The 25,017-nt window shown below is 37.3% G+C and overlaps 1 protein-coding gene across 1 annotated transcript in view; it reads right to left on the bottom strand.

The window, feature by feature from the left end:
• TTLL11 (tubulin tyrosine ligase like 11) overlaps positions 1-25,017 on the bottom strand; it is a 264,316-nt gene that overhangs the window by 184,405 nt on the left and 54,894 nt on the right. Inside the window, exons 4-6 of the mRNA XM_069073757.1 lie at positions 10,602-11,177; positions 9,144-9,239; positions 6,348-6,466 (exon numbers count right to left, since the gene is read on the bottom strand). Coding sequence (XP_068929858.1) covers positions 6,348-6,466; positions 9,144-9,239; positions 10,602-11,177 — 791 coding nt within the window. The remainder of the gene's footprint in view (positions 1-6,347; positions 6,467-9,143; positions 9,240-10,601; positions 11,178-25,017) is intronic.

Raw genomic sequence — 25,017 nt, 5'->3', positions numbered from 1 at the left:
GTTAGAGAAGGGGGCATATATGAGATATGCAAGGAAGGTAGAAATGATAGGACTTGGCAAATGATTGAATACAGGGAGACTGAGAATAAGGAATCAAGGATGATGACAAGGTAGATGAGAGGATAGCAGTACCTCCACACAGTAATGGGGAAATTAGGAAGAGCGGGGCTTAGAGGAAAAATGATGAGTCAGTTTTGCACATGCTGAATTTAAGATGTCTATGGGACATCCACTTTGAGATGTTCAATAGGCACATGGAGAAATAAGACTGGAGGCTGGGAGAAAGGTTAGGGCCAAATAAACAGATCTCACTCTCATATGCATAGAGATGAAAACTGAATCCACGGAATCAATAATGATTCCTTAAAGGCTGAATCCCATGTCCTTTTCTCAGTCCTCATCTTTCTTCACCACTCTAGTTTTTGATACTTTTGAGCAGTGATGTCAAATTCAAATAGAAACAAAGCCAGTAAACTGTATATAAGGATATCTATGGGAAGCAGATTGACTTAGAAAACCATATATTACCTATATTTTATCATATTTTATTTATTTTGTTAAATACTTTCCAATTATGTTTTAACTTGGTTCAAGGGGAGTGTTGTGGGCCACATGGATACTTCTGGAATAGATGATCTCTAAAATTTCTTCCAGTTCTAACATTCTACATTCTATAAGTCTACACTCTTAATATGAGCATTATTACAATCTAGTCTCACAGCAAGCACCTTGTTATCTTTGCATAGAACCACGGATTTTGGATGTGGTGCCCAATTTAACTGTGGCATAGGATAATAATGTTCTCAGGCTTAGCTGTCTATCAAGCTGTAAATAAAATTCTGTTTATAAATACTTAATAAGCTCGCATTATGATATCTATGAGGCTATCAGCAATATTTCAGGTTCTATGCCTACAAAATGGAGGAAACAACAAAAAGCACATTAACACCACTTGGATTTAAATATGCATCTGGGAAGTCAGTCAACAAGGTAATTTTCCACAACTTTACCTCAAATGGATTACTATAATAATCTCCTAATGGGTCTCTCCTTCTTCAGTCTTGACCTTTTCTAATATATCTAGCTTTTGCTGTTTAGTTATTTCAGCTGTGTCCAATTCTCTGTGACCCCATTTGGGGTTCTCTCGGCAAAGATACTGGAATGGTTTGCAACTTGCTTCTCCAGGTCTTTTTACAGATGAGGAACTGAGGTAAATAGTGTTAAGTGACTTGCCAAGGGTCACACAGTTAGTATCTGAGACCAAATTTGAACTCAGGTCCTCCTGACTCCTGAGTCCTGTCTCTAGGACCAGTGCTCTACTTACCACCTCATAGGAGCCCAATATATCTGTCACTTACTGCTAAAATGAACTTCCCAGTACACAGCTCTCTATAATTCTATTGCTCCCTCATACCAAAAGTTTTAGTGACTCCTCATTGTCTCCAGAATAAAATCTGATCTCTTTAGCCTGGAAGTCAAAGCCAATTATAATTTGGCTCTAAGCAACAACTCCCTTCATGTACTCTACATCAAACTGGACTAGTTAATTTTACCTGAGTATGCACAAACCTTGGGGTCTTTGTACAAGTTTGTTGTTCCACCTAGAATATCTTTTGTTCTTCCTCCTTTTCCACTTGTCCAGTTTATACCCATTCTTGAGCCCTGGAATAACAGCACTTCCATGCAGACCTTGCTTTTAGTCAGTTCTCCAAAGCCATCATCCAATGAGACAAGAGTAAGAAGCAAGGATTTCTTTAGTGCCTATTATGTGTGGGGACTGCCAAAGATACAAAGAAATGCAAAAAACGTGTTCTTGCCCTCAAGGAGTTCATATTCTTTTTTAAAATGAGTTTTTATTGATATTTTCTATTTCTTACATCATAATAATCCCAAATATCCCTCTTTTCTTTCCCCCCCCCCCATGAGCCATCTCATATGACAAATAGTATTTTTTAGAAAGGAAAAAAAGGAGCTCATATTTTAATGTTGGACACAACATGCAAACAGATATGTATATGATTGATGTGTGTGTGTGTGTGTGTGTGTGTGGTATAAATGGGAGATTATGTCAGAGAAGGAACTGTCAATGGGCTTGGTGGTTGGGGAGGGGACAGGGACACTGAAAAAGGTCTCTTATGTCAGGTGGAATTTAAGCTGAGATTTGAAGGAAGCAAGGAAAGCCAGGGGACAGAGACATGGAAGAAGAGCTGGTAAGGGGGACAGCCAGTGAAAAGAAAAGTCAGGAACTGAGTGTTAAATGTGAGTAATAGTAAGAATGTCAGTGTCACTGGATCACAGAGTAGGAGAAGGAGAATAAAATTTTAAAAAACTAAAAAGGAGCAAGTTGTGAAGGGTTTTAAAAGCCAAGTAGAAGATTTCATATTTTATCCCAGAGATAATAGGGAGCCAATGGAGTTTATAGAACGGAGGGATGGGAGTGGGGTGACATGGTCAGACTCAAACTTTAGGAAGATCATTTTGGCAGCTGAGTGGAAGATGGATTAGAGTGGGGAGAGATAAAGGAAGTTTACCAACTAGGTATGACAGGCACTAGGATGATGGCTGTGTAAGTAATGAGAGGGAGATATAGACAAGAGATGTTGTGAAAGTAGAGATGATTTGGTAACAGACTGGATGTGTGGAACTGTTATGAAAAAAGGGCCCACCACCAACACAAACTGGGACTATCACCACAAACAGGACTGGCAAGCCAACCTAGCTGAAGCAGAATGAGATTACAGCACATATGGAGGTAGCCTCTGACTCTTAATAGGTCCTACCAAGATAGAACAGATTCGACAATAGAACCAGAAGCAGACTGTGTCTGGACAGTGCAAGCTATAATTTGGAGCTAGCTAAATGTAGAAAGACTCATTAAGAAAAGGTCACTAATTTGCTAATCATTAATTAATCATTACTTTCTTACCACCAGGTAATTATTTTCAACAAAGCAACTCATGAACACAATCTAAGGCCACAATTTTCATTGGTGGAGAAAAGACTCACAGTTATGAAAGAAATCATAAATTCTTGAAATACTGAAATAAATATGTAGAGGGAGAGGAAGAGGGAGAGAAAGAGGGAAATAAAATGAGAGAACAGAGACAGTGGGATGAAGGGAAGCAGAGAGAGAAGAAAGTAGGTAAGTCGGAAGAGAGAGATGGAGAAGAGGAGCAGAAGGGGAAGAAGGAGAATGGAGGGATCTAGGTATAAAGATTGATACTGTAAGCAGTCTCCTAAAACAAGGAATAGTTTACCTGTCAGACTTGTGGAGAGGGAAAGACTTCATGACTAAACAAGAATTAGAGAACATTATAAAATGTAAAATGGATAATTTTGACTACATGAAATTGAAAAGTTTCTGTACAAACAAAGCCAATGTAACCAAGATTAAGAGGGAGGTGGGAAATTGGGAAAGAATCTTTACAACCTATGTCTCTAACAAAGGACTCATTTCTAAAATATACAGAGAATTGAGTCAAATTTATAAGAATACAAGTCATTCCCCAATTGATAAATGGTCAAAGGATATGAACAGGCAGTTTTCAGAGAAAGAAATTAAAGCTATCTATACGCACATGAAGAAATGCTCTAATTCACTATTGATTAGAGAAATGCAAATCAAAACAACTCTGAGGTACCACATCTCACCAGTCAGATTGGCTAAGATGACAAAACAGGAAAATGACAAATGCTAGAGAGGATGTGGGCAAATTGGAACACTAATGCATTGCTGGTGGAGTTGTGAACTGATCCAGCCTTTCTGGAGAGCAATCTGGAATTATGCCCAAAAGGCTATAAATACTTTCATACCCTTTGATCCAGCAATACCACTCCTAGGGTTGTATCCCAAAGAGATCATACAAATGGGAGAAAGACCCATATGTACAAAATTGTTTATAGCAGCTCTTTTTGTGGTAGCAAAGAATTGGAAATTAAGGGGGTGCCCATCAATTGGGGAATGGCTGAACAAGTCGTGGTATATGCATGTTATGGAATACTATTGTGCTATAAGAAACGAGGAGCAGACGGTCTTCATATTTACCTGGAGAGGCTTAAAAGAACTGATGCTGAGTGAGAAGAGTAGAACCAGGAGAAATTTGTACACAATTACAGACACAACGTGTGTGTGATGACCAACTTTGATAGACTGGACTCTTCTCAGCAATGCAGTGATATAAGTCAATCCCAAAAGACTCATGATGGAGAGAAATATGTGCATCCAGAGAAAGAACTAGAAAGAACTAAGTTTATATCCAGGTGGAAGCAAAATACCTGATCTTTTTCCTTCTCTTATTTGGTTTTATGCCCTCTTTACCATTTTTCATTCCAGCTGGTATAATCTGTCCTTATAACCTGACTAATGTATAATGTGAAAGTATTTTCAGATCCTATACTTGACTATAAGCTGCCATGGTGGGGGGGAGGGGAGGGAGGGGAACAAAATGTGAAATTCAAGGAATTGTGGAATTGAATCCTGTAAACGAAAAGGAAACAAATTAATAAAAAAAATTTAAAAAAAAGAAAGAGAATGGAGGGGGGGGAAAGAGTATCACAGAGAGGAGAGGTGAGAGAGGGTGGGGAAAGAGGGAAGAAAGTGAGGGACAAAGATAAAAGAGGGGAAGGTAGATGGAAGGGAAAAGACAAAGAAAAAGAGAAACAGGGGGGAGGGAGGAGAAATAGGGAAAGGTGTTGGGGGTAGAGGGAGAAGACAAACATCTAAAGTATACCAAATAGAAAGAATGGAGGCCCATGAACAAGGCATCACAATTGTGAGGGTATTGAGGTATATAGGTTCTCAAGGTATTTAAAAGAGGGAAGAATGCCAAAGGCATTTAAAAAACCCTCATAATTGTCTTATAATTACAAAAAAAAGAATATCTGAGAAAATATAAACTATTGACCCATATGCCTGCCTGCCTTCCCATTTACATAAAATTTTTATGTATTGACATCTTTCATGAGATATTAGAAAGAAAGATGGGTTTTCATGACTGATATTCCAAAGTAGGCCACATCTTTACCATCATAAGACTGACTGAAAGATACAGAGACTATAAGATACCATTGTGCTTACTGTTTGACTTAAAAAAAAAAAGCATTCGATATGGAAAAGTAAAATGCCACCTTATAAGTTCTTCTCCAATAAGGTGTCTCCTATGCCTATGTCAACAATTTATGACTCCTTGAAAAATATAACAGCCCCATAAAACAACCTTCTGATTACTAATGTCAGGTAAAGCATAAAACAAAGAGCCAAATGCTCACCAAAGATGTTCACAACTTAATGGAGGAGATCCAGCATAGAAACTAAGTTGAAGAGTATAACACCAAAGACCTCACCATCATCCAGATGCTTCTATTTGAAGATGACATTGTTCTAATTTCATCAAGTCCTAGAACACTGTAGATCCTCCTGAAGGAGAGCCACAATCATGTTCACTCTTAAGAGTTTGGTTTAAAACCCACTTAGAAAAATGGGGTGAATGAAGGGTGACTATCCTCCAGATTCTGAGAGGCAGTTAGATGAACAATCTAGAAAGTTCATCTACCACTCACATACACATATATGTAGGGTTGTACATATAAATATATATTACATATAATGCATGTGTATGTATACACACCTATGTATATATTTGGACAAACACTAAAAATGGACAATTGGGCCCACAATTGAATAAAAGGAATAAAGTGGGTTGAATTGCAAAGTTAAATGAAACAAAGACCCATGTTTCTAATTCCAGTATTCTACTGGTGGCATCACATGGCTAGAAGTCATACAACACTAAAAAGCAGTGTAGAGGCACGTGGAAGGTGTCACTAGGTATTATTTTTTTTTTAAAGGAATTACAAAGGCAACCTACAAGAAAAAAAATGCATGAGCAAAAAAGATGGACTGATTATCTGGTGAGAGGAAGGGATAACCAATGGATAGCCTGTATTGTGTGCCCACTGGTATTATCAAAGTATCAAGAGAAACAAAGCATTTTCTGGGAAGACATATATAAGAGTTGTCCAGGATGAAAAGTCATAGATAAGTTGCAGTTGGCATCGCTGGAGTAACTAACCACTTTGATGAGATCACAGATCCATTTTGAGTAGCGAGTATTTCAGAGTTCTAGCAATCTATGTTTTTGGTCACAGAGCTATAACATTATATGATCTAGATGCTAACATTCTTCTGTGCTAAGGTCCCTTCAGGGATATGTAAAGCACACACTATCCATATTTTAAAATGTTTTAAATAAACTGGAAAGCAATTTTTTTGCACCCAAAGAATTTAACCAGATTTAAGATATTACAAAGTACTGATGATGAAAAGCAAATTATATAAAAATACTTACCGTTTTTCTTTTTTCTTATTCTTCAGTGGATCAATTAGGCGGAGAGTATCTCTGATTACTGCTACTTTTACTTCTTCATCGACAAGACTTGGGACATTTTCAAACACCCCTGGAGAAAGCTTGAATTACAAAGGATTCTATGTTACAGTGAAGACAGTTTTTTCAGTGCTAAATGCATACTCTCTTCATTGTCTGTATTAGCTTAAGCCATATTCCTGCCTATTCAGTTGTGAAAATGTTAGGATAAAGAATATAATTTTAAAATATCATTGACTCATTCTTAGAGATGACAGTCCTTTTATACAAAATAACTAACTTTTTAGAACTTTATGATAACAAAGCACATTATATATATACACATATAAACCTTATTTTATCTTCACAACAACTTAGTCAGTGATGTAAGTCATCTAAGTATTACTATTCTCAGTTTAGGAAGTGAGGAAACTGAGGCTCAGCTACATAAAACATCCCCTAAGTTATAGAACTAGTAAATGGTAGGCAGAACATAAACGTAATCTGATAACAAGTCAATTTTCCTTCTACACACCACATACAGAGAATGTGGGGGTGTTGTGACATACACACACACACACGCAATGAATTTGTCAAGAATTGACTTTTATGAGTGATTTTTATACTTGTAATGGCATAGTAGTGTAGTCTGAAGATTTAGGGTAAAGTCCTGTCTCTGTCATTTACTGGCTGTGCATCTATGGGTGTCTTATTTTGCCACTCTGAGCCTTACTTTCCCTACCACTAAATGGATGATAATAATACTTGGACTCTCTACTGACGTCACAAGAAATGCATACTCCCCTTCCTTCCCAGGGAAGGTAATTGTGATAGACTAGAAAGAAATCTAGATTTCAAGGAAGAAGAGGTGACTTTAAATCTTAGTTTCATCATTCCTTTACTATATGGTCTTAACCCAATCACATTACCATTTAGTCTCAATTTCCCATGATAAGATGGAAATAATAATACTTATACTACCTCCCCTCCCTACCACAGGGCTCTCTTAAAGATCAAATGATGGACTGTATTAAAAAATCCTTTTTAAATTACAAGTGAGAGAGAAAAAAATAATATAGGGAAAGAAAGCTGATCTCAGAGACAGAGTGACTTGAGTTCAAGCCCCATCTTTTATATACACACACATAATAGAAATACATATATAAATATAATATATAGCATATATAAATATATGGAGATATTTATATATACATATGCACATATATGATGGAGATATACATATATAATGATGAGGACATATTGTGTGTACGTATATATAAATACATACATATATGTGTGCGCATGTACACATACACCAAGTAGAGGCTTAGTGACCCAGGATAAGCCACTTAGCAACTCTCTAATGCTATAAGTTTTAAAGTAGTTGCTGATCAGCAGCAGTAGATGGAGTTTTCTTGCCAGAAACTCCTTACACCAATGCAATCACAAATGTGGATTTTTAAAAATCACGAACACTTTATGTAGGCTATTTTATTAGAAGAATGATGATCAAAAGAATTGATGAGAATTTTTTTAAAATCATCGTTTATATTTGTGATTCAGACATGTCAACAAGATTAAATCAAATTCACACAATTTCTCTTTGGTAAATCACTAATTAGTACATGTCAAATTTGATGGAAAAGGTTAACCATTTCTAGGTTTCAAGACCTTATTTCCACATGACATTCCAAGTTTAACAAGACTGAAAATATTCAGACTTGAAAGAACATTAACAATCAGTATATTTCTAGATGCTTTATCTTAAAAAAAAATGTTAATGAAATATCAAGAAATCTAGATCAAACTTCAAGAAGGTTGGGTTCTACCGGCCCCTCCCCATCCCCAGGGAGAATTCATTGGAGGACTTGCACAAAGGTAGTACAAGATGGCTAGGTTTCAATGGGTCACAATCTATATCACTGGAAGAAATACCTACATTAACATATCACAAATCCATCAGATTACTGATGTAAAACATCCACTAAAATGGCATGGAGGTAACTCTGGAAGGCTATTGCATGAACCCACAACTCATCAGGAATGGCTGAATCAGTAAGCCCCACATGAGACCATGAAGGGTATCAGCACCGGCAGGAAAAGGTCATACATCCCCTTGGAATAAAAAGGCCTAATTGTCTAGGAAGCAGCTTAAATTTAGAAAAAATACAAACTCTTCCACCCTCCTTGAATTCAAGCTCTCTAATCTTCAACAAACTTACTCAGTTTTACACTCAGATAACAACTAACTCACTCACTCTGCTCAGGACCTGAGATTTCACTGTCCTACAGTCTTTGTGGTAGCCAGCCCTACTTCTGGTCTCCAGCCTTTCTTGTCCTATTTCCCTGGCAAAGGTTATCGTTCTAGCCTTCTCCCTACTCCAGATAGTTCCCTAATTATTGGGATATTCTGGCCCTTCTTGACAGCTATGCCAGGAGAGTCCAAGTTCTGAAAGGTCCAAGCCAAATTTGAAACTCTTTGAGTTTAGACTTAGCCATGGACTATGTGTCCATATGTCTTCTAAGAACCAGCCTAGCTAGACCAGAAGAGGCACATCCCCAGAGGCTTATCTACTAAAGGATGATTATTTTTTTTTTGGCCATGGCAACTCATGAAGACCCTTTCTTAAGAAGTGGTAACAATATGTCCTTCATAGAGTGAGGGAAGTCCCAGAGAGACAAAATGATGGATTTTTTGAAGGACTGGCCTTGAAAATATTTATAACATAGAAGATGATGGCAAGAGAGAGAGAGAGACAGAGAGAGAGAGAGATTTCTTACCTCTTGTTCATGTTCTATTCTCATGCTGGGGTTTGCATTTACTTCTAGCAACATAGGCTTCAGATTTTTCATTAGAAGAATATCGAATCCTAAAATCTGAGAATGAGAAAAAGAATACTGAGTCACCTCTATGATCCAAGGTCTTCTTTCAGGTATTATAATTCACTATTGTAGGCAATAGTACACTCACTATGATTATCTGAATATATAAAGCATTTTGTAAATACTTCCACACACATTATCCTGTTTTAGGTATGTTACAGAAATATTCTAATATGCACTATACAAATGTGGAAACTAAGGCATAGAGAAGTAAGGGGCCTTATGCTAAATTCATACAGATGGTATATAATATTATCCCAATCTATAGATGAAAAATGGAGGCCCACAGAAGTAAAGTGATTTGAACACTTGCATAATTAATAAACAGAAAGTACTACTGTCCCCCATTTAAAATTCCATATGATAAAACTAAGGGTGGTCACAAAGGTTAAATGATTTGTCCACAATGAAGTGACTACTGAGTGGGAGAACTAGGATTAGAATCCAGGTTTTTTGATTCCAAGAATACTGCTTTTTTCACCATTTTCTAATTCCAGATCGATCTACTCTTTCTGAAATGGAAATTCAGATGGACATTTTATGGAAGGTTTCTTTTTCTTTTTCCCAAGTTATAGAAAGTCTGTGGAAAACGATCAGTATTACAGGCTTGTTTAATAATACATGATCAAAGAACAAGAATGATGATGCTTATAAGACAAGGCAGTAAAATCATCTATCTAACTTTAGACCTGGCCTGGGAAATGAGATGCTCATGAAAGGACAAGGACTGATGAGCAGCAGAGGCCAATGTTTATCATTCTTAATCATCAAGTGCTAAGTTTCTCAGCCTTCAGAGATGATACATGTTTCCTGCTTTCAAGTCTGCAGGAACAGTTCTAGTCTATCTGATATGTAAGGTAAGCACTAGCAAATGAAACATCACAGGAAGGTAAAGGTCACTGTAAGTATACAAGCCAAGACTAGACGACCATTCATCAATAGGAGGCTTTATCTACTGCTCAGGTAGAATCATCTCCTCTTTCCGGGCCTCTGTTTGCTCATCTGTAAAGGAAGGGACCTCCATGGTCCTTTCCAGTTCTGATATTCAATTATGTTTCAAGTAAATAGATACCTGTCAGAGTGAACCTCAATAATAAATTTTAGCCTCGCCCTTACCCACAAACATTTCTTCAGCTGTCTAGATCCTAGTTTCTTCTTCCATGAAAGGAGGGGATAGGGTTAGGTGATTTCTTTGGTTCTTTCCAGATTTAATATTCTATTTTCTGTGTTCTAACATTCCATGGTCTATTTCCTCTGTTCTAACGTCTCTTCCAGATCCATAATTGTATGTTTTAAAGTTTCTAATAAGAGGAACCTTCTCTATTATGATTCTGTCCCAGTGACTTGAAGGCTTACCTGGAAGCATGTTGGCCCAGGCCTCCCTGCTGGTATATCAGATTGATAGAATACTTTGAGCTCTGGTGTCAGTGCAATAACTGTCTTTATGACCAAAGAAATAATGTCCGACCAGATTTTCTTGATGTCAACTCCTTTGGAAGAAAGTCTACAAAGGATGCTGGAAAAAGTCCTTTTGCTGCCAGTATTGGCATTGTCAGAATGAATGAAGTTTTCACTGTGGATATTCAATGAATAGTTGGTTAAGTGCATAAATACATGATGTAAATTTCCGAAGTTAGGTTCCTGATATGGCTCTGTACAAAATCTAGAGAGTCCATCTTTGGCTATATAAATCTCTAAGGGTTCTAAAGATTTTAGTAAGACGTATAGACGAATATCAAATTTCAGTTTGTCAATGAGGAGAGGTTTACAGATGTATTCCTGGACCACAGCTGGCCTGCTCTGGAGGTTTCCTGCCATTCGAATGTCACTGGGGTCTTTAATGAGGTAGATTCCATCACCTTGACAACCACCATCAGGTTTTACAATGAAAGTGGGCTTCCAGGAGGGGTCACCATCTTTCACCATTCGAACCTGAAAGGGACAAAGGGGAAAAACAAGAGAGGTTAATACTAGAAACCATTTCCTTGACTTATTCAACAAGCTAATAAAGAACAAGATGACCAGAATGGTGACGGGACACCAAGCTATGTCACATGAGGACTATTGAGGAAGCTAATTATAAGAAACAGTGATATAAAATGGAAAGGGCAATGAAAAGACCTGAGTTTGAGTCCCAGCTCTGATTATTACTGATTATGTGACCTTAGACAGGATTCTTCAGACCTCTGATTCTCAAATTCCTCATCTGTACAATAGGGGATAGCAATAGTTGGACTAGCTAGCTCATGAATCTGTTGTGAAAGTCAGATGAGATGACAGATGGAACTCACTTTTGTCAACTTTAAAGCACTTATATAAATATCAATTATTCTTCAATACAAGTATCTATGATCAATCATCAATGTAGACACTCTCTCCAGTAGTATAGATATTAATACTTTCAGAAAGTGACTTCATGATTTGCTATGACCATAAAATTCATTACCCTGTGGCAAACCTGGTGATGAGCATCTTCACACTTAGAAAGGAAGCATACACAGTCTATCACCAGGATGGTCCTTAAAGCCTTTCCAACTTGATAAAAGCTGCCAGAACTCATACTTTACTGGAACAGCTTTTGAGAACCTAAGTCCACAATATGGAGCCTTAGTGAAGGCAGCTATTATCTTTAGTCCGGAGAAGAGAAGACAGAGGGGCATGACAGCTGTCTTCAGATATCTAAAAAGCTGTTGTAAAGAGGAGTGATTACACTTGTTCTGTGTATCTTCAGAGGAGGGAATTAAAACCAATGGGTAGAAAATATAGGCAGGAAGATTTCACTTCAATACAGGAAAGAAACTTAAGCAACAGTAAGAGATATGGGAGTTTTTAAGAAGGGAATGACAATATAAAATCAAGATGATAGGAAGACTACTTTGATAGTATAGGATTAGAAGAGAGAAAGCAGAGATGGAGAAACCAGGTAAGAGGTTTCTGCAGTAATTAGGCAATTGTAAGTGATTTTGCAATCATTATCTTACTTGATCCTCACAACACCTTGATGGCGCAGAGAGCACCATCTTCATTTAACAAATGGAGAATATTCTTCCTTCTTACCCTGACTGCTCCAGTCTTGCCACCCCTTCCTTATTCTCCCAGTCTATTGCTCCTGTTCTGGTCTCACTTTCTTCACTTCAGAATCTTATCCTTATCAAAACTTATTCGTCACTTTAATAATAAACTATCCTCAGTCTTTGAATTCCTTGCCCTCTTATCCTATTGTCATTCAGCCCTAACAAAACCCAAACTCTAAGTCACCACCCCCACCCCCCATCCAACTTTTCTATTTTGACTTGCATGTGCTATTGAACAGTGCTAAAGCTAGGCGAATATGATGAGTCCACTACAAATTTATGCCATCTAATCTTAACTAGGCTCTCACTGCTACATAGTAGTAAGTCTTTTATTTTTCACTGATTGACTTTCTATCACACTCCCCAGAAAAGCAATTGAAAATTTCCTCTTCCATCTTCCCTCACCTAGTTCTCTCTTTCTTTCCCTCAAGGAACTTCTACCCTCCTACTTTTATGAAAAAAAAAAAATCAAGGCCATCCATCTGTTGTGAGCTACACTTTCTTCTTTACTTCATACATCAAAACTCCTTCACATCTGCCTCCTTTTCTCCTCCTTTGCTCCATTCTCTGATGAAGCTTTCCTTCTTGCCAAGATCCATCTCTATTTGTGTTCTTGCTCCTGTCTTCTCTGGGGTCTCACCTCCTCAATGACATCTCCACTTTGTCCCACCCACCCCTACCCCCATCTCTCTTCATTCTCTTTTCATTCACTCGTTTCTTCCTTGCTGCCTACAAACATGTCAGGAGGTATCTCTCATCCTTAAAAAAATATTAATAATAACATATCTAGGATAAACAACTTTGAAAGCTGTAAAACCTCTGATCAATGTAGAAACAATTCATGATTTCAGAAGACCAGTGATGAAGTATGCTATCTCCCTTCTGTGGTGGATTCAGGTGTAGAATGTGAAATGCATTTTTAAAAGCACAGCCAATAAGAGAATTTGTTTTGCTTGATTATGCATATTTGTTACAATGAATTTGTTTTTCTTTATTTTCCCCCAATGGGGTTGATGGTGGGTGGAAGATAAAATAGATTTCTCAACTCAAAAATAATTTTAAAAAATCTACCATATACTCAAAGCTATTTATTCTATATCCCTTCTCCCTTCCACATCCAAATACCCAGAAAGGGTTGTTGATTCTACCTCTACCATATCTTGTACATCCTTTCTCTTTGCTCATACAACCGCTATCCTAGTTCAGGCTTTCATCAAATCACCCCTGGCCTGCCACCACTACAGTAGCTTTCTACTTGGTTTCCCTGATCTCAGTCTCTCCCCTCTCCAGTCCATCCTCAACACAGATGCCAAACTAGCATCCTTAAGTTGCAGGCCTGACTATGTTACTTTGCTGTTCAAAAATCTTTAGTGGTTCTCTATTTCCTCTAGGATAAAATACCAAGTCCTTAGCCTGGCAGTTAAAGTCTTCTGCAATATGACTTTCCAAATATTTCATATCACTCCTCTTTGCACACTCTTTATTCTAGACAAACTGGTCCACTAGCTGTTCCTTGAGCTTTGCTCATTTCCTATCTCTTTGCCATTGCAGATGCCAGGACTGGCCTCCCTCCTCACCTTTATCTCTCAGAATCCCCAGCTACCTTCCTTCAATGCTCAATTTTGGTGCCACTTCTTACACAAAGATTTTCCTGATACACATAATTTTTAGTAGTCTTTCTCTTGAAATTGTCTCGTTTCTCCCATATCTATCTCCCATAACTCCAAAAAGATGTATGCTCCTTGAGGACAGGAACTGTTTTGTTTTTAGTTTTTATATCTGTGGGGCCTATAATTTAGTAAGCACTTAAATTGTTGCTGTTGTTCAATTCACTGAGAGTCCCAGGTAGGGCCTCCACACTCTGGATTTTACTGACTTCTTTGCCCATTGTATTTCTAAGTGAAGCTTCTGCCAATTCCTTAGGCACTATCAGTTACCTCAAGCTTGTAAAAGAGCATTAACAAGGAAGAAACATTTAAGGCTTTAATAATGCCTCACATCAATTGTTTTTCCTTGTCAGCAAGATTCTAGAATGTAGCATCACAAGAAATCAATTTCATTCTGCAAGGTACCTCAACAGGGCAGCCTTTCTTAGAACTATGACCTTGATGTTTGAGTAGTTATTTAATATGCATCTAATGCATAAGTACGTTTGGCATCTTGCAGTAACAACAAGTATACCACACAAATGACAATTATAGATCAGAAAATGAAAAATGCCAAGTTTGCACTGATGGGTGATTCTCCCCACTGAGGGTTTTGTTAGGCTGAAGATGCTAACGGCTCAATACATTACTGAGAGCAATTTTTTCTCCTTTGAATGCAGTAGATAGGTCTCAAATAAATTAGACTTCATGGTCAATAGTCTCAGCTATTCTGTGTAACTGAATATTTCTTGTGCTCTTTCCCTAAAAAGAAATAACAGTACAAAAAACACTAGACCAGAAGCTTGACTCAGAAAAATCTGAGTTTTTTTGTCATTAAATGTCTTTGTGACCTTGGCAAGTTCTCGCTTCTTTCTGGACCCAAGATTCCTCATCTGTAAAATGAAGAGTTTGGGTACTGGGAAATGACTGTAATAGCAAAATCAAAAGGGATCAATAAAACATTGAAAATAAATGAAAGGGTTAGATTAGATAATCTGCAAGATCCCTCACAGTTCTGATATTCCCTGTTCTAACTAAGCTCCCTTCTCACCCTAACATCCTATGCTTTAAGTTCCCTTTCATCCCTAATATTCTAGGTTCTAACATTCTGTGTCATAAAATTATGTGTTCCAAGGTTCCTTCTAACTCAACAGTCTATAACTAAATGCCATGTATATTAAGTCCTTTACAATGAAAATAACTTTATAGTTCCAATTATCCTGATTGACATGGGAAATTCTTTTCAAATATAATACGGAATTGGTATCAAACCATTGGTATCAACCAGTGAATTTCATACTTTTTAGTTTAGTAACTGATTGCTTACCAATTTTCAGAATCCCAGTATTAAAAAAGACCTTCGAAGTTGTCTAGTTAGACCTCCTAATGAACCAGTAAATTATCTCTACAACATGCTTGAGAAATGGTCATCCAACCAGTGTTCAAACACTTCCAGTGATGAGAAATTCACTCCTTAATCTGGCAAACCATTCCAGTTTAGATAGTTTTAATTACTAGGAAGTTCTTCCTGATGTTGAACCCAAATCTATTTCCCTGAAACTTCCACTTCCTTGTTCAGGCACTATCCTCTGAAGTTACACCAATAAAGTTATAGAATATTAGAACTGGGAGGAAATTTAGATATTACCTCCTCCAAAGGTCTTATTTTTCAGATAAGGAAAATGAGGGAGGCTGAGAGGTTGTGATTTGACTAAGGTCACAGAAGCAGGAACCAGAACTATGCCCATGGTTTTCTTTTGTGTACTACATTATAAGCTTCTTGAGAGAAGAACCCATTTTTTATTGTCTTTATATTATGCTCAGTGTATAATATAGCACTTAAGAGGCTAGACGAATTGAATTGAATATAGTGATCATTTCACTTCCATGTCTTTTCTATAAGCTAAATAATTCCCATTTCCTTCAATTAATCCTCATATGACATGGTTGGGAATGTGAGTCCTTTAACCATCCTCACAGCCATTAAATTTTATTTTCCACATCCATATCACTATCTGCCACCTGCATTTTTAAAAGAAGCCACTATATGGGGCGGCTAGGTGGCGCAGTGAGTAAAGTGCAGGCCCTGGAGCTGGGAGGACCTGAGTTCAGTTCCAGCCTCAGACACTTAACACAAAAAAACTAGCTGTGTAACCTTGGGCAAGTTACTTAACCCCAACTGCCCTCCAAAAGGCAAAAAAAAAAAAAAAGAAAAAAAGCCACTATAGAATTTTTGTTCATTCTCCTTAGACATTTAACTCAACAATGATAAATTTTCTTCCAGCTTTTAAGCATTCTATAACAAGAGTTAAATAAAAAAACTACCCCACGCTGAAAAGATTTCAGGAACAGAATGAAGTTTTATGCAACCAGTTATCATGTGAGACTGAGCAAGGTTGAACTAACTTAGTCTAAGGTTGATCATATCTTCAATTTTATTCAAAACCTATTGCTGAATTTGCTACAAAACCTATTTCTGTTATCTTGTAACAGTATACATACACGGGTGGCTGAAAGAGATGCAAAGCAGATGAGCCTCCCGGTAGCTTGCCTTTCTCATCTATTAAAATTTGATATGTAATATACTGACCCCTAGTGGCTATTTAAGAAAAATGACTGTTTAAAGTTTTTTTACTCACCTAAATTCCGAAGTTGGCATTAAAAGGGAGCTTAGAATGTCACAAGTTTATATTTTGTTTTTAGAACAAAGGATACTAGAAAATACTTAACCACTATAAAGGCAGTATAGAACATATAAGGCTATCACTGTGGGTAATACAGAGTGGAGAGAACATAGATCTCAGAGTCATGTGTAATTGGTCCAAGTCTCAGTTCTGATCCTGGGCAAGACACCACTTGTGTGAGCTTCAGTTTCCTCATCTATAAAATGTATATGACACAAAAATACTTGCCCTATCTACCTTCATAGGGTTGTGGGAAGGAAGGTGTTTTCTAAGTTTTTTAAGTGCTATATTAACATGAGCTATCAGAGTTGGAAGGGGATCAGAAAGCACAGAATGTTAGGGTTAGAAAGGTCCTTGGAACATAATAATTTAAATTTAGATAACATTTTAAGATTTACAAAGGACGATCCTTACAATAAGCCCGTGAGGTAGATGATATTGTTCCCTTTTTATAGATGAGTAAACTGAAAACCATAAAGGTAAAGAGGATTACTCAAGGTCATACAGATGTCAGAATGGTTATATGAACCCAGGGCTCTTGGCTTCATGAAATCCAGTGCTTTTCCCCATATAAAATCCCTGTAAAAGTTCCTTGTAGCTGTTAGAGCTAGAAATGGAAAATGCCTCATAGTCGATAAGTAGGTAATCTAGGATCTGTGCCAAGGTCTTCTGACTCCAATTATGTAGGAAGAACATTCATTTTATTATCAAGTCTCTTAGTAATAAGTTGAGGGGAAAATACCTAGGAATATTTATTTACTAGGTAGACTACTGAGTAAGCTAACCTTTCCAGCCAAAACTACTTCTTCAATATGAGAATTTTCTGAGATTAAATTTGCCTATCAATTTTCATCCATTCTCTAAATTTACACAACTACATATGCAACTGAAATATTTCAGACATACAGGTCATTAGCCCCAACTATTCCAAGTTTCTGTTTCTATAGCCCTTACAGTTTTTACACAATATTGACACGATAAGTATTGAGATTTATTTCCCAATGTCTCTTCCTGCCTTCCCCAAGTCTTCTACCCTCACTTTTACTCTTCTTTGAGGATCTATATCACTAGCAGAAAGAACATCTCCAGGAACCCATGAAAAAATGAATACTGGACTTGGAGTCTGAATACTTGTTCTAATGCCAGCTCTGTAACTAAACTGATGCGTGACCTTGGACAAATCAGTTCCCTTCTCTAAGTCTCCATTTCTTAATTTGTCAAATGAGAGGGTTGGTACATGTTCTCTACAGGTGTTTTAAGTGAACTCTCAGTGTGGTATAGCGGCAATAGAGCCTTGGACTTAGGAGATCTGGCTCCAAGGACCAACTCTAACTACTACCTATGTGACTGTGGATGGTTCACTGATGCTATCTGAAACTCAGTTTTCTCATGTGTAATTAGACTGTGATTAAACTAAATGATCTTTCATTCCCTTCTAACCCTAAAGGAATAATCAACACCAGCTGGAAGAGGTGAGTGAAAGGACTTAAGTGTTCTGATGTCCACTTCCAAAGAAATAAAGCAGAGAGAAAAAAATGCCATAATTAAGAGAAGCAGAATGGTGTATTGGAAAGGTAACTGGACTCAAGAACAGAAAAACTGAATCCAAAAGCCAGTTCTGACATTTAATAGCTGTGCAGCTTTACATGCAAGTTACTTAAGTTTTATCATCCTATTTCCTCATCTGTAAAAAAAAAAAAAGTAATTTTTATACTATCTCTCAGGGAGATTGTGATAAAAGCACTTAGTAAACCTAAAAGCGCTATAAATTGCTGAGTTGTCATTATTATTACTACTAAGAATAATAAACATCAGTGATCACAGACTCACTGCCTGATTCTCATGAGGTATGAGTTCTTCCATAGCTAATCAACCAAGAGCATCAGTATGACATGGTGAAGAGAAAGCTGGCTCAGAGTCAGGAAGATCTGGATTCAAGTCCCAGCCCTAACATAGACTGTGTCACTGTCACACACTGCTGTGTGACCCTGGGCAAGTCACTTAATCTCACAATGCTCTAGGCCACTTGCTGAGACTCTAAGTTATAGAGAATGTGCCAAGCTCATTGATAGAAACTCCCAAGTGGCATAGCTGGAAACGCATCAATGAAGATTCCTGGAGCTAACATGCATGTTTGATCTAATGATCCTGACTCACTAAACTTAAAATATAAGTTTTTAAATTGAGTCCAATGATGACTGGAATAGAAGCTAGAATTTGATCTGTGGGTTGCAGTGACAGTTTATTCCTGGCTATCTCCACTCATGCTCACCTTATAGTGAGATCCCAGGATGGTATAGAGACTCTGACCAGATTTCTCCATATAGCAGCACTAAGAGCTATGAAAAAATATTTTGTCAACACCAGTGACTTAGTTTATAGCTGTTAAGGGGAGTTCTCCTGTATAAGCATGTTTGTAGATAAGGGCAGAAGTTACAGAGACACAAATATGCCAGCTTACTATAAAAAGAAAAATCCCTAACAGTCCAGAAATGGAATAGGAAGCCTTGGGAGATAGTGAGTTCCCTGTCAGTAGAAGTGTTAAAGGATTTTTTTTATTAGGCAAGAGGTTGAACTATATACTATTTCTAAAGTAATTTCTAGCTCGATCTTATGATCTCTGAAGGACCTTTTCGCCCTGACAGAATTCTATAATTCTGTCTGCTACATCTACCCTTTGTAATAGATCCATTTAAGAGAAAAAGCAATGTGTAGTCCAAGGAACTTTAGAATCAGGAGACAAGAGGTTGAATCCTGGTTCTGGTGCATAACTAGTTGGTGTGATTGTGGACGAGTCATTCTACCTATCTTAGACTGGTTCCTTGTCTTTAAATATAATTTTTTTCACTTTTTGGAGGGCAGTTGGGGTTAAGTGACTTGCCCAAAGTCACACAGCTAGTAAGTATGTCAAGTGTCTGAGGTCGGATTTGAACTCAGATCCTCCTGACTCCAGGGCCAGTGCTCTATTCACTGCACCTAGCCGCCCCTGGTTCCTTGTCTTTAAAAGAGGGATAATACAATATTACTTATATTAGAATGTTAGAAGATGGAAGGGACCTTAGAACTGGAACACAGAATGTTTGAGAAAGAGAGGACCTTAAAAGACACATAGTTAGAAATGGAAAAAGTCTTACAAAAAAGAACTATTTCATGAAGAAAACTCTTTATAAACCTTAAAACACTACGGGAACGTGAGGTGCTGTTATCATTTGACATTCTGTTGCTTTTCATTGTCTTTGTGGCTTGGTGCCTAAGACACTGCCTGGCATAGAGTAAGTAGGTACTTATTAGATGTATATTGATTGATTGACTGTTTATACTCCTACAGCTATATGGAAAAGCTTTAACCATTCTTCACAACTGGAATTATAGAGGTGATTCCACCTTGGGCAGGAGTAGGTCTAGATAACAGTGGTCTCTTCCAATTTGAAGTTCTATGAACTAGGCTAACCAGACATTTTTAAACTTGCCCCCAGTCCACTCCCAGATCCTGAGTTTGGGAGGCAAATCATTACCCAAGTACCAGAGAGAGTCGTCAGCCTACTTATTGACCCCAGGAGAGCAAGAACAGGATATCCTGCCACACTCAGTGTTTCAACTGCCAGTTTAAATTTCAAGGCAAGTCACGAAAGTGTTGACATGTAAGGAATTACTTTAAAATGCCTTTGATCACTGCAGAGCTTTATGGTGTTATAAATGAGTGTGCTGGTTGGGAGGCATGCCGGGCTGATTTTTCTAAAGGGACTCCCACTGTGAAGATGAAGGCCAGACTTGTAAGATACTTTTCTCAAAAATAAATACCGCATTTTTTTCCCTTCCATTTATTTCCTCAGGAGTGGGTTACAACAGAACACCAGGCCTTTTACTCACCACCCCTTTACGTCTGCAGACACTCTGTTGGATATCCTCTGGGTTCAATTCATAAACTCAAAAAATGCTAGAACTAGAGGAATCCTAGCACAAAGAATATTAAAGTATAAAACATAGAATTTTAGAAGATAGAAGGGGCCTTAGAACTGGAACACAGAATGTTTGAGATAGAGAGGACCAAGTCTTTGAAAAAAATAATGTTAGATCCTAGATTATTAAAACATAGCATATAGACTGTCAGAGCTATAGTGAATATTCTAGTAATAATAACAGCTGATATTTACATAGAACTTAAAAGCTCAAAAAGAATGCTCCATACATGATCTCACTTGAACCTCACAATAAATACATGTGGTAAGCACTACAGGCATTATTTCCATTTTACAGAGTAGTAAACTGAAATCTAGAGAAAGTAAGTAATTTCTCTCAAGTTCCCCCACCTAGGAAGTATCAGAGGCAGATTTTGAATTGAAGAGTAATATTCTATCCATTGTACCTTGCTAGGTGTAATGGTTTATATTCTAAGATTTGTTAAATTGTATATTGAATTCTTTATTCCAACATTTGTTGAAATTTTAAAATTGAAGTAACAAGGTCCCTTCCAGCATTAACAATCTATATTCTGTCTTTTAACATTCTATGCTCTAAGGCACCTCCCAGTTCTGATGCCCTTTTTTCAATGCTTATTTGTTGAATTTATAACAAAGAGTAAACAGGTACTCAGACATCAAAGGCAAGTTACAAATTATTAACACTATAGCAGAGTAGTATTATATATATATGATATAGTATATGTATGTATATATAATATAGTAGTATTAACACTATAGCAAAGTAGTACTTACAGTAGTAAGTAGTATTCTTACCCCAATTTTTTCACCGGTCTTATTCTATATACAGCAATGAAGAATAGTTGTACATGTATTGCACTAGTATCCATAAAACGTGAAAAGACCCAGAGGGAAGTCTGTAACACATGAAGTCTGTCTTCCCGTTGTTACAGAAGAATACAGAGAAGAATCCCATAGCATGAAGAGGTACAAGTGGGTTATGATCTGCCTTGTACAATAAGTATCCATTGCAGTAAGATCATGGATCAAAGTAAATATTACATAGGCTTGTAGAGAGATCCAACTCTAATACTGTGGTCCAAATATCTATACTTTGAGACCCATTCTAGTATTCTACCTGTCATTTGACAAAGAGATGGTGGACATGGTAGATAACAGGTATGGAATAAGGTCAATTTCAGATATCTTCTATGCTTTTTTATTTATTTTGCTTGACTTACTTATTTGTGACAGTGAGGGTTCTAATGGGGAGTAGGGAAGGGAGGAGGCACTAGAAAGTGACAGCGATAATTTTTAAGAACATCAAAAGAGAGACAGACACAGACCCAGAGAGACAGAAGCAGAGGCAGCGAGAGAGGACTTGAAAGCTTGTTCTTGACACTGCCTTGAGAGATTAATATGGTTGGTACCTGGTTTTGCTACTTATTCCCTAATGTGCTTGTCATATATATTACAGATATATGTGAAGGTGATATCGTTTGATTAGACTGTAAGATCCTTGAGAATAAGGAACCATGTCTTATAATTAGAACTTACATTTAATGTGATGCTCTCAGTTTAACCCTTACAAAGTCCTATTCCAATGCCTCGTTCTGGCATAGGGGATGAGTTTGAGTTACCAAAGGTTTTATCAGTGGAGTGGCTAGCACATCCTACCAAGCTGAAAAGGTTCTAAATGTGGTCCTGGCAATGTACTATGTCTGAATTCCAAGGACTAGCCTACCTAAGTTTGGGGTGGTTTATTACCAATAAGCAGGCTACTTGGGAGATGAATTATTTGGCCATAGCAACCCAGGAAACAGAAAAATGTGAAATGGTCCTCAATCCTATACATCCCTTGCTTCTACAATGACAGTGGGTGCGGGGGGAAGGGGGGTAGGAAGGGGAGAGAGGGAACTCTTCCAGAGGGTGCTAAGCAAAAGTATGTTGGAGTCAAGATGAACTGACTTTGAAGTTGATTGTTACATTTTCAATGTGAGCATTTATATCTTAGAAACTGGCAAACCTATAAATCAGGGCTTGATTTATTTTGATTGACTAGACTTTAGAAAATGGTGGAGAAAATGTTAATAATTCAGATTAAACTTAAATATGAGTCCTTTGTACATTTTTCCATTACCTTCCAGCATTTTCCAGCACCCTTGGTACTAAGAATTTCATAGTTTTTAAACTGCCTATAAATATTAACTTAGTTGTTGGTACTTGAAATACAAAATTCTTATTCAATGACCAGTGAACAGACATATTATAGTACAAAAAGAACTGAATGGTATTTATCTTGACATTCTTGCTATAAACAAAACTGAACAACACAAGGAAAATTCAGCTAAATGGGACAAATTAATGGTTCACAGGTTCTCTTTGAAGTCAGTCAAGAGTCAACAAGCATTTATTAAGCAGCTACTACTACATTCCTGGCACTAAGTGGTAGGAATACAAAGAAAGGCAAAAACAAAACAGCAAGAAAAACTCAGTACCTTCCCTCAAAGAGCTCACATTCTAGTAAGAAAGCCTTTATTTCTCCTGAAGAGGCAAAACGAGAAGCTGGAGAAATTGGCTTATCAGGTATCCAAAGGCTACCTGGATTTCAGGAGATATCGTCAATCATCATGACAAGTATTTGCATAAAAAGGCTGTCATGGAGATAACTGTAACTTATTCACCAGTATTGTAGAGAATAGAGAAGTACAGAAATTCTACAAAGAATATAGTAAGATCCTCCTAATTAAAGCAATATATAGTTTGATATTTTAAGACTTTGAGGCAAAGGTCAGAAGTCAAGGACAAAGAAAAATATGTTGGAAAATATGGTTCAGGAATAAAGATGGAGAAAAGCCAAAGACTCGTATATTACACAGATCTTGCATTACCGTACAATGCAAATACTTTTAAATGAATGAATGAAAAGCATTTATTAAGTGCTTACTATATGAACCAAGCACAAGTGCTGAAGGCAAGGGGTTATTTTGAGTACCAAAAAAATCACACACACACACACACACACAAAATGAAGCCATTCTATTTTAATAGACAGGAAACAACTTATGATGTAAGAATGCTGTAGGAATCATTCCTGAATTAGTTGTTTGTGTATAGTCAGAACTCTGAATTGTTAGAACAAAAATCAAAACACAAAACTAAGAGAATAAAAATGAGGAGATACAGTGTGCAATGAAAGCAACTTTAATCTGTAATTGGGGAAGAAGAGACCAGGACTGTTATTTCATCAGTGTGAGGAGCTCTCTATAAGCAAACTTTCTACCAAAGCATATTGGCAACTATTCTATAATTTATACTCTGAGAGAGGTGCCTGGAGCTCTGAGAGGTTAAGTGATTTGCTGTCAAGAGATGGGAGTTGAAGTCAGGTCTTCCTAACTCCTAAGCTAGTCTTCCATCTACTAAGGATCTACTACTCAAACAAGCTACCAACACTGAAAAATAGGAAACAAATAAAGAAGCACTTCACCACCAATTACAACAATTTCATGCAGAAATCTAACTGATATAATTGCCATAAAAGTGGCCCAACAGAGCATAAAACCCACCTTAGTCAGCAAGTGTTTGCCTTACTTGCCATGTGGAAAGAAAAGACAGCTAAAGGCAATAGAGGTTTAGAATATAAATTCATTTGAAAAATCATGCTGAGATAGAGAACAATTTATACAATAACAACATTATAAAGAAAAACAGCTTTGAAAAACCTTAGAACTCTGATCAATGCACTGACAAAGATCTAGATGACTGAAGATGAAACACACTTACCCATTTCCTGCCAGGAAGGGGATGAATTTAAAATGCAGAATGAGGCATACATTGTAGGCCTACATGACCAATGTAGGAATTTATTTTGCTGGACTGTGTACACTTGTGATAAAGGTTTTTTTTTTCTTTTTTATTCAATGCAAGGGGGAGGGAGGAAGGAAAATATGCTTTTTAAAATAAATTTTAAATTTAACAATCTCACTGAGAAGAATGGGAGATTAAAAGTAGTATCACCTCATAAAACAGCAAGAAGTGGTGAAGAAAAACAATTTAAAGAGAGCATGATGAGCGACTGAATGAAGCAAAGTGTTTCTGAGGCCATTTAAGGATGAAACTGGAAGAAGGAAAACAAAAAGACAAAAGATCAAAATAATCTGAAAAGATTTTTATTAAAAAAAAAAACAAACCGGGGCGGCCAGGTAGCACAGCGAGTAAGAGCACCAGCTCCAGTGTCGGGTTGACCTGGAGATCGAATCCCGGGCTCAGACACTTAACACCCACCCAGAAACACCTGGCTGTTTAACCTTGAGCAAGTTACTTAACCCCAATTGCTTAGGGGCGGTCAGGTGGCTCAGCGAGTAAGAGCACTGGCTCCAGTGTCGGGATGACCTGGAGATCGAATCCTGGGCGCAGATACTCAGCACCACACCCAGAAATAACTGGTC

The sequence above is a fragment of the Petaurus breviceps genome, unplaced genomic scaffold, assembly GCF_028583685.1.
Source record: "Petaurus breviceps papuanus isolate PSGF00001 unplaced genomic scaffold, PetGlider_PUasm1.0 90879, whole genome shotgun sequence".
NCBI classification, from domain to species: domain Eukaryota; kingdom Metazoa; phylum Chordata; class Mammalia; order Diprotodontia; family Petauridae; genus Petaurus; species Petaurus breviceps.
The sequence above is the reverse complement of the archived record's forward strand: the minus strand, read 5'-3'. Positions and strand labels throughout refer to the sequence as shown.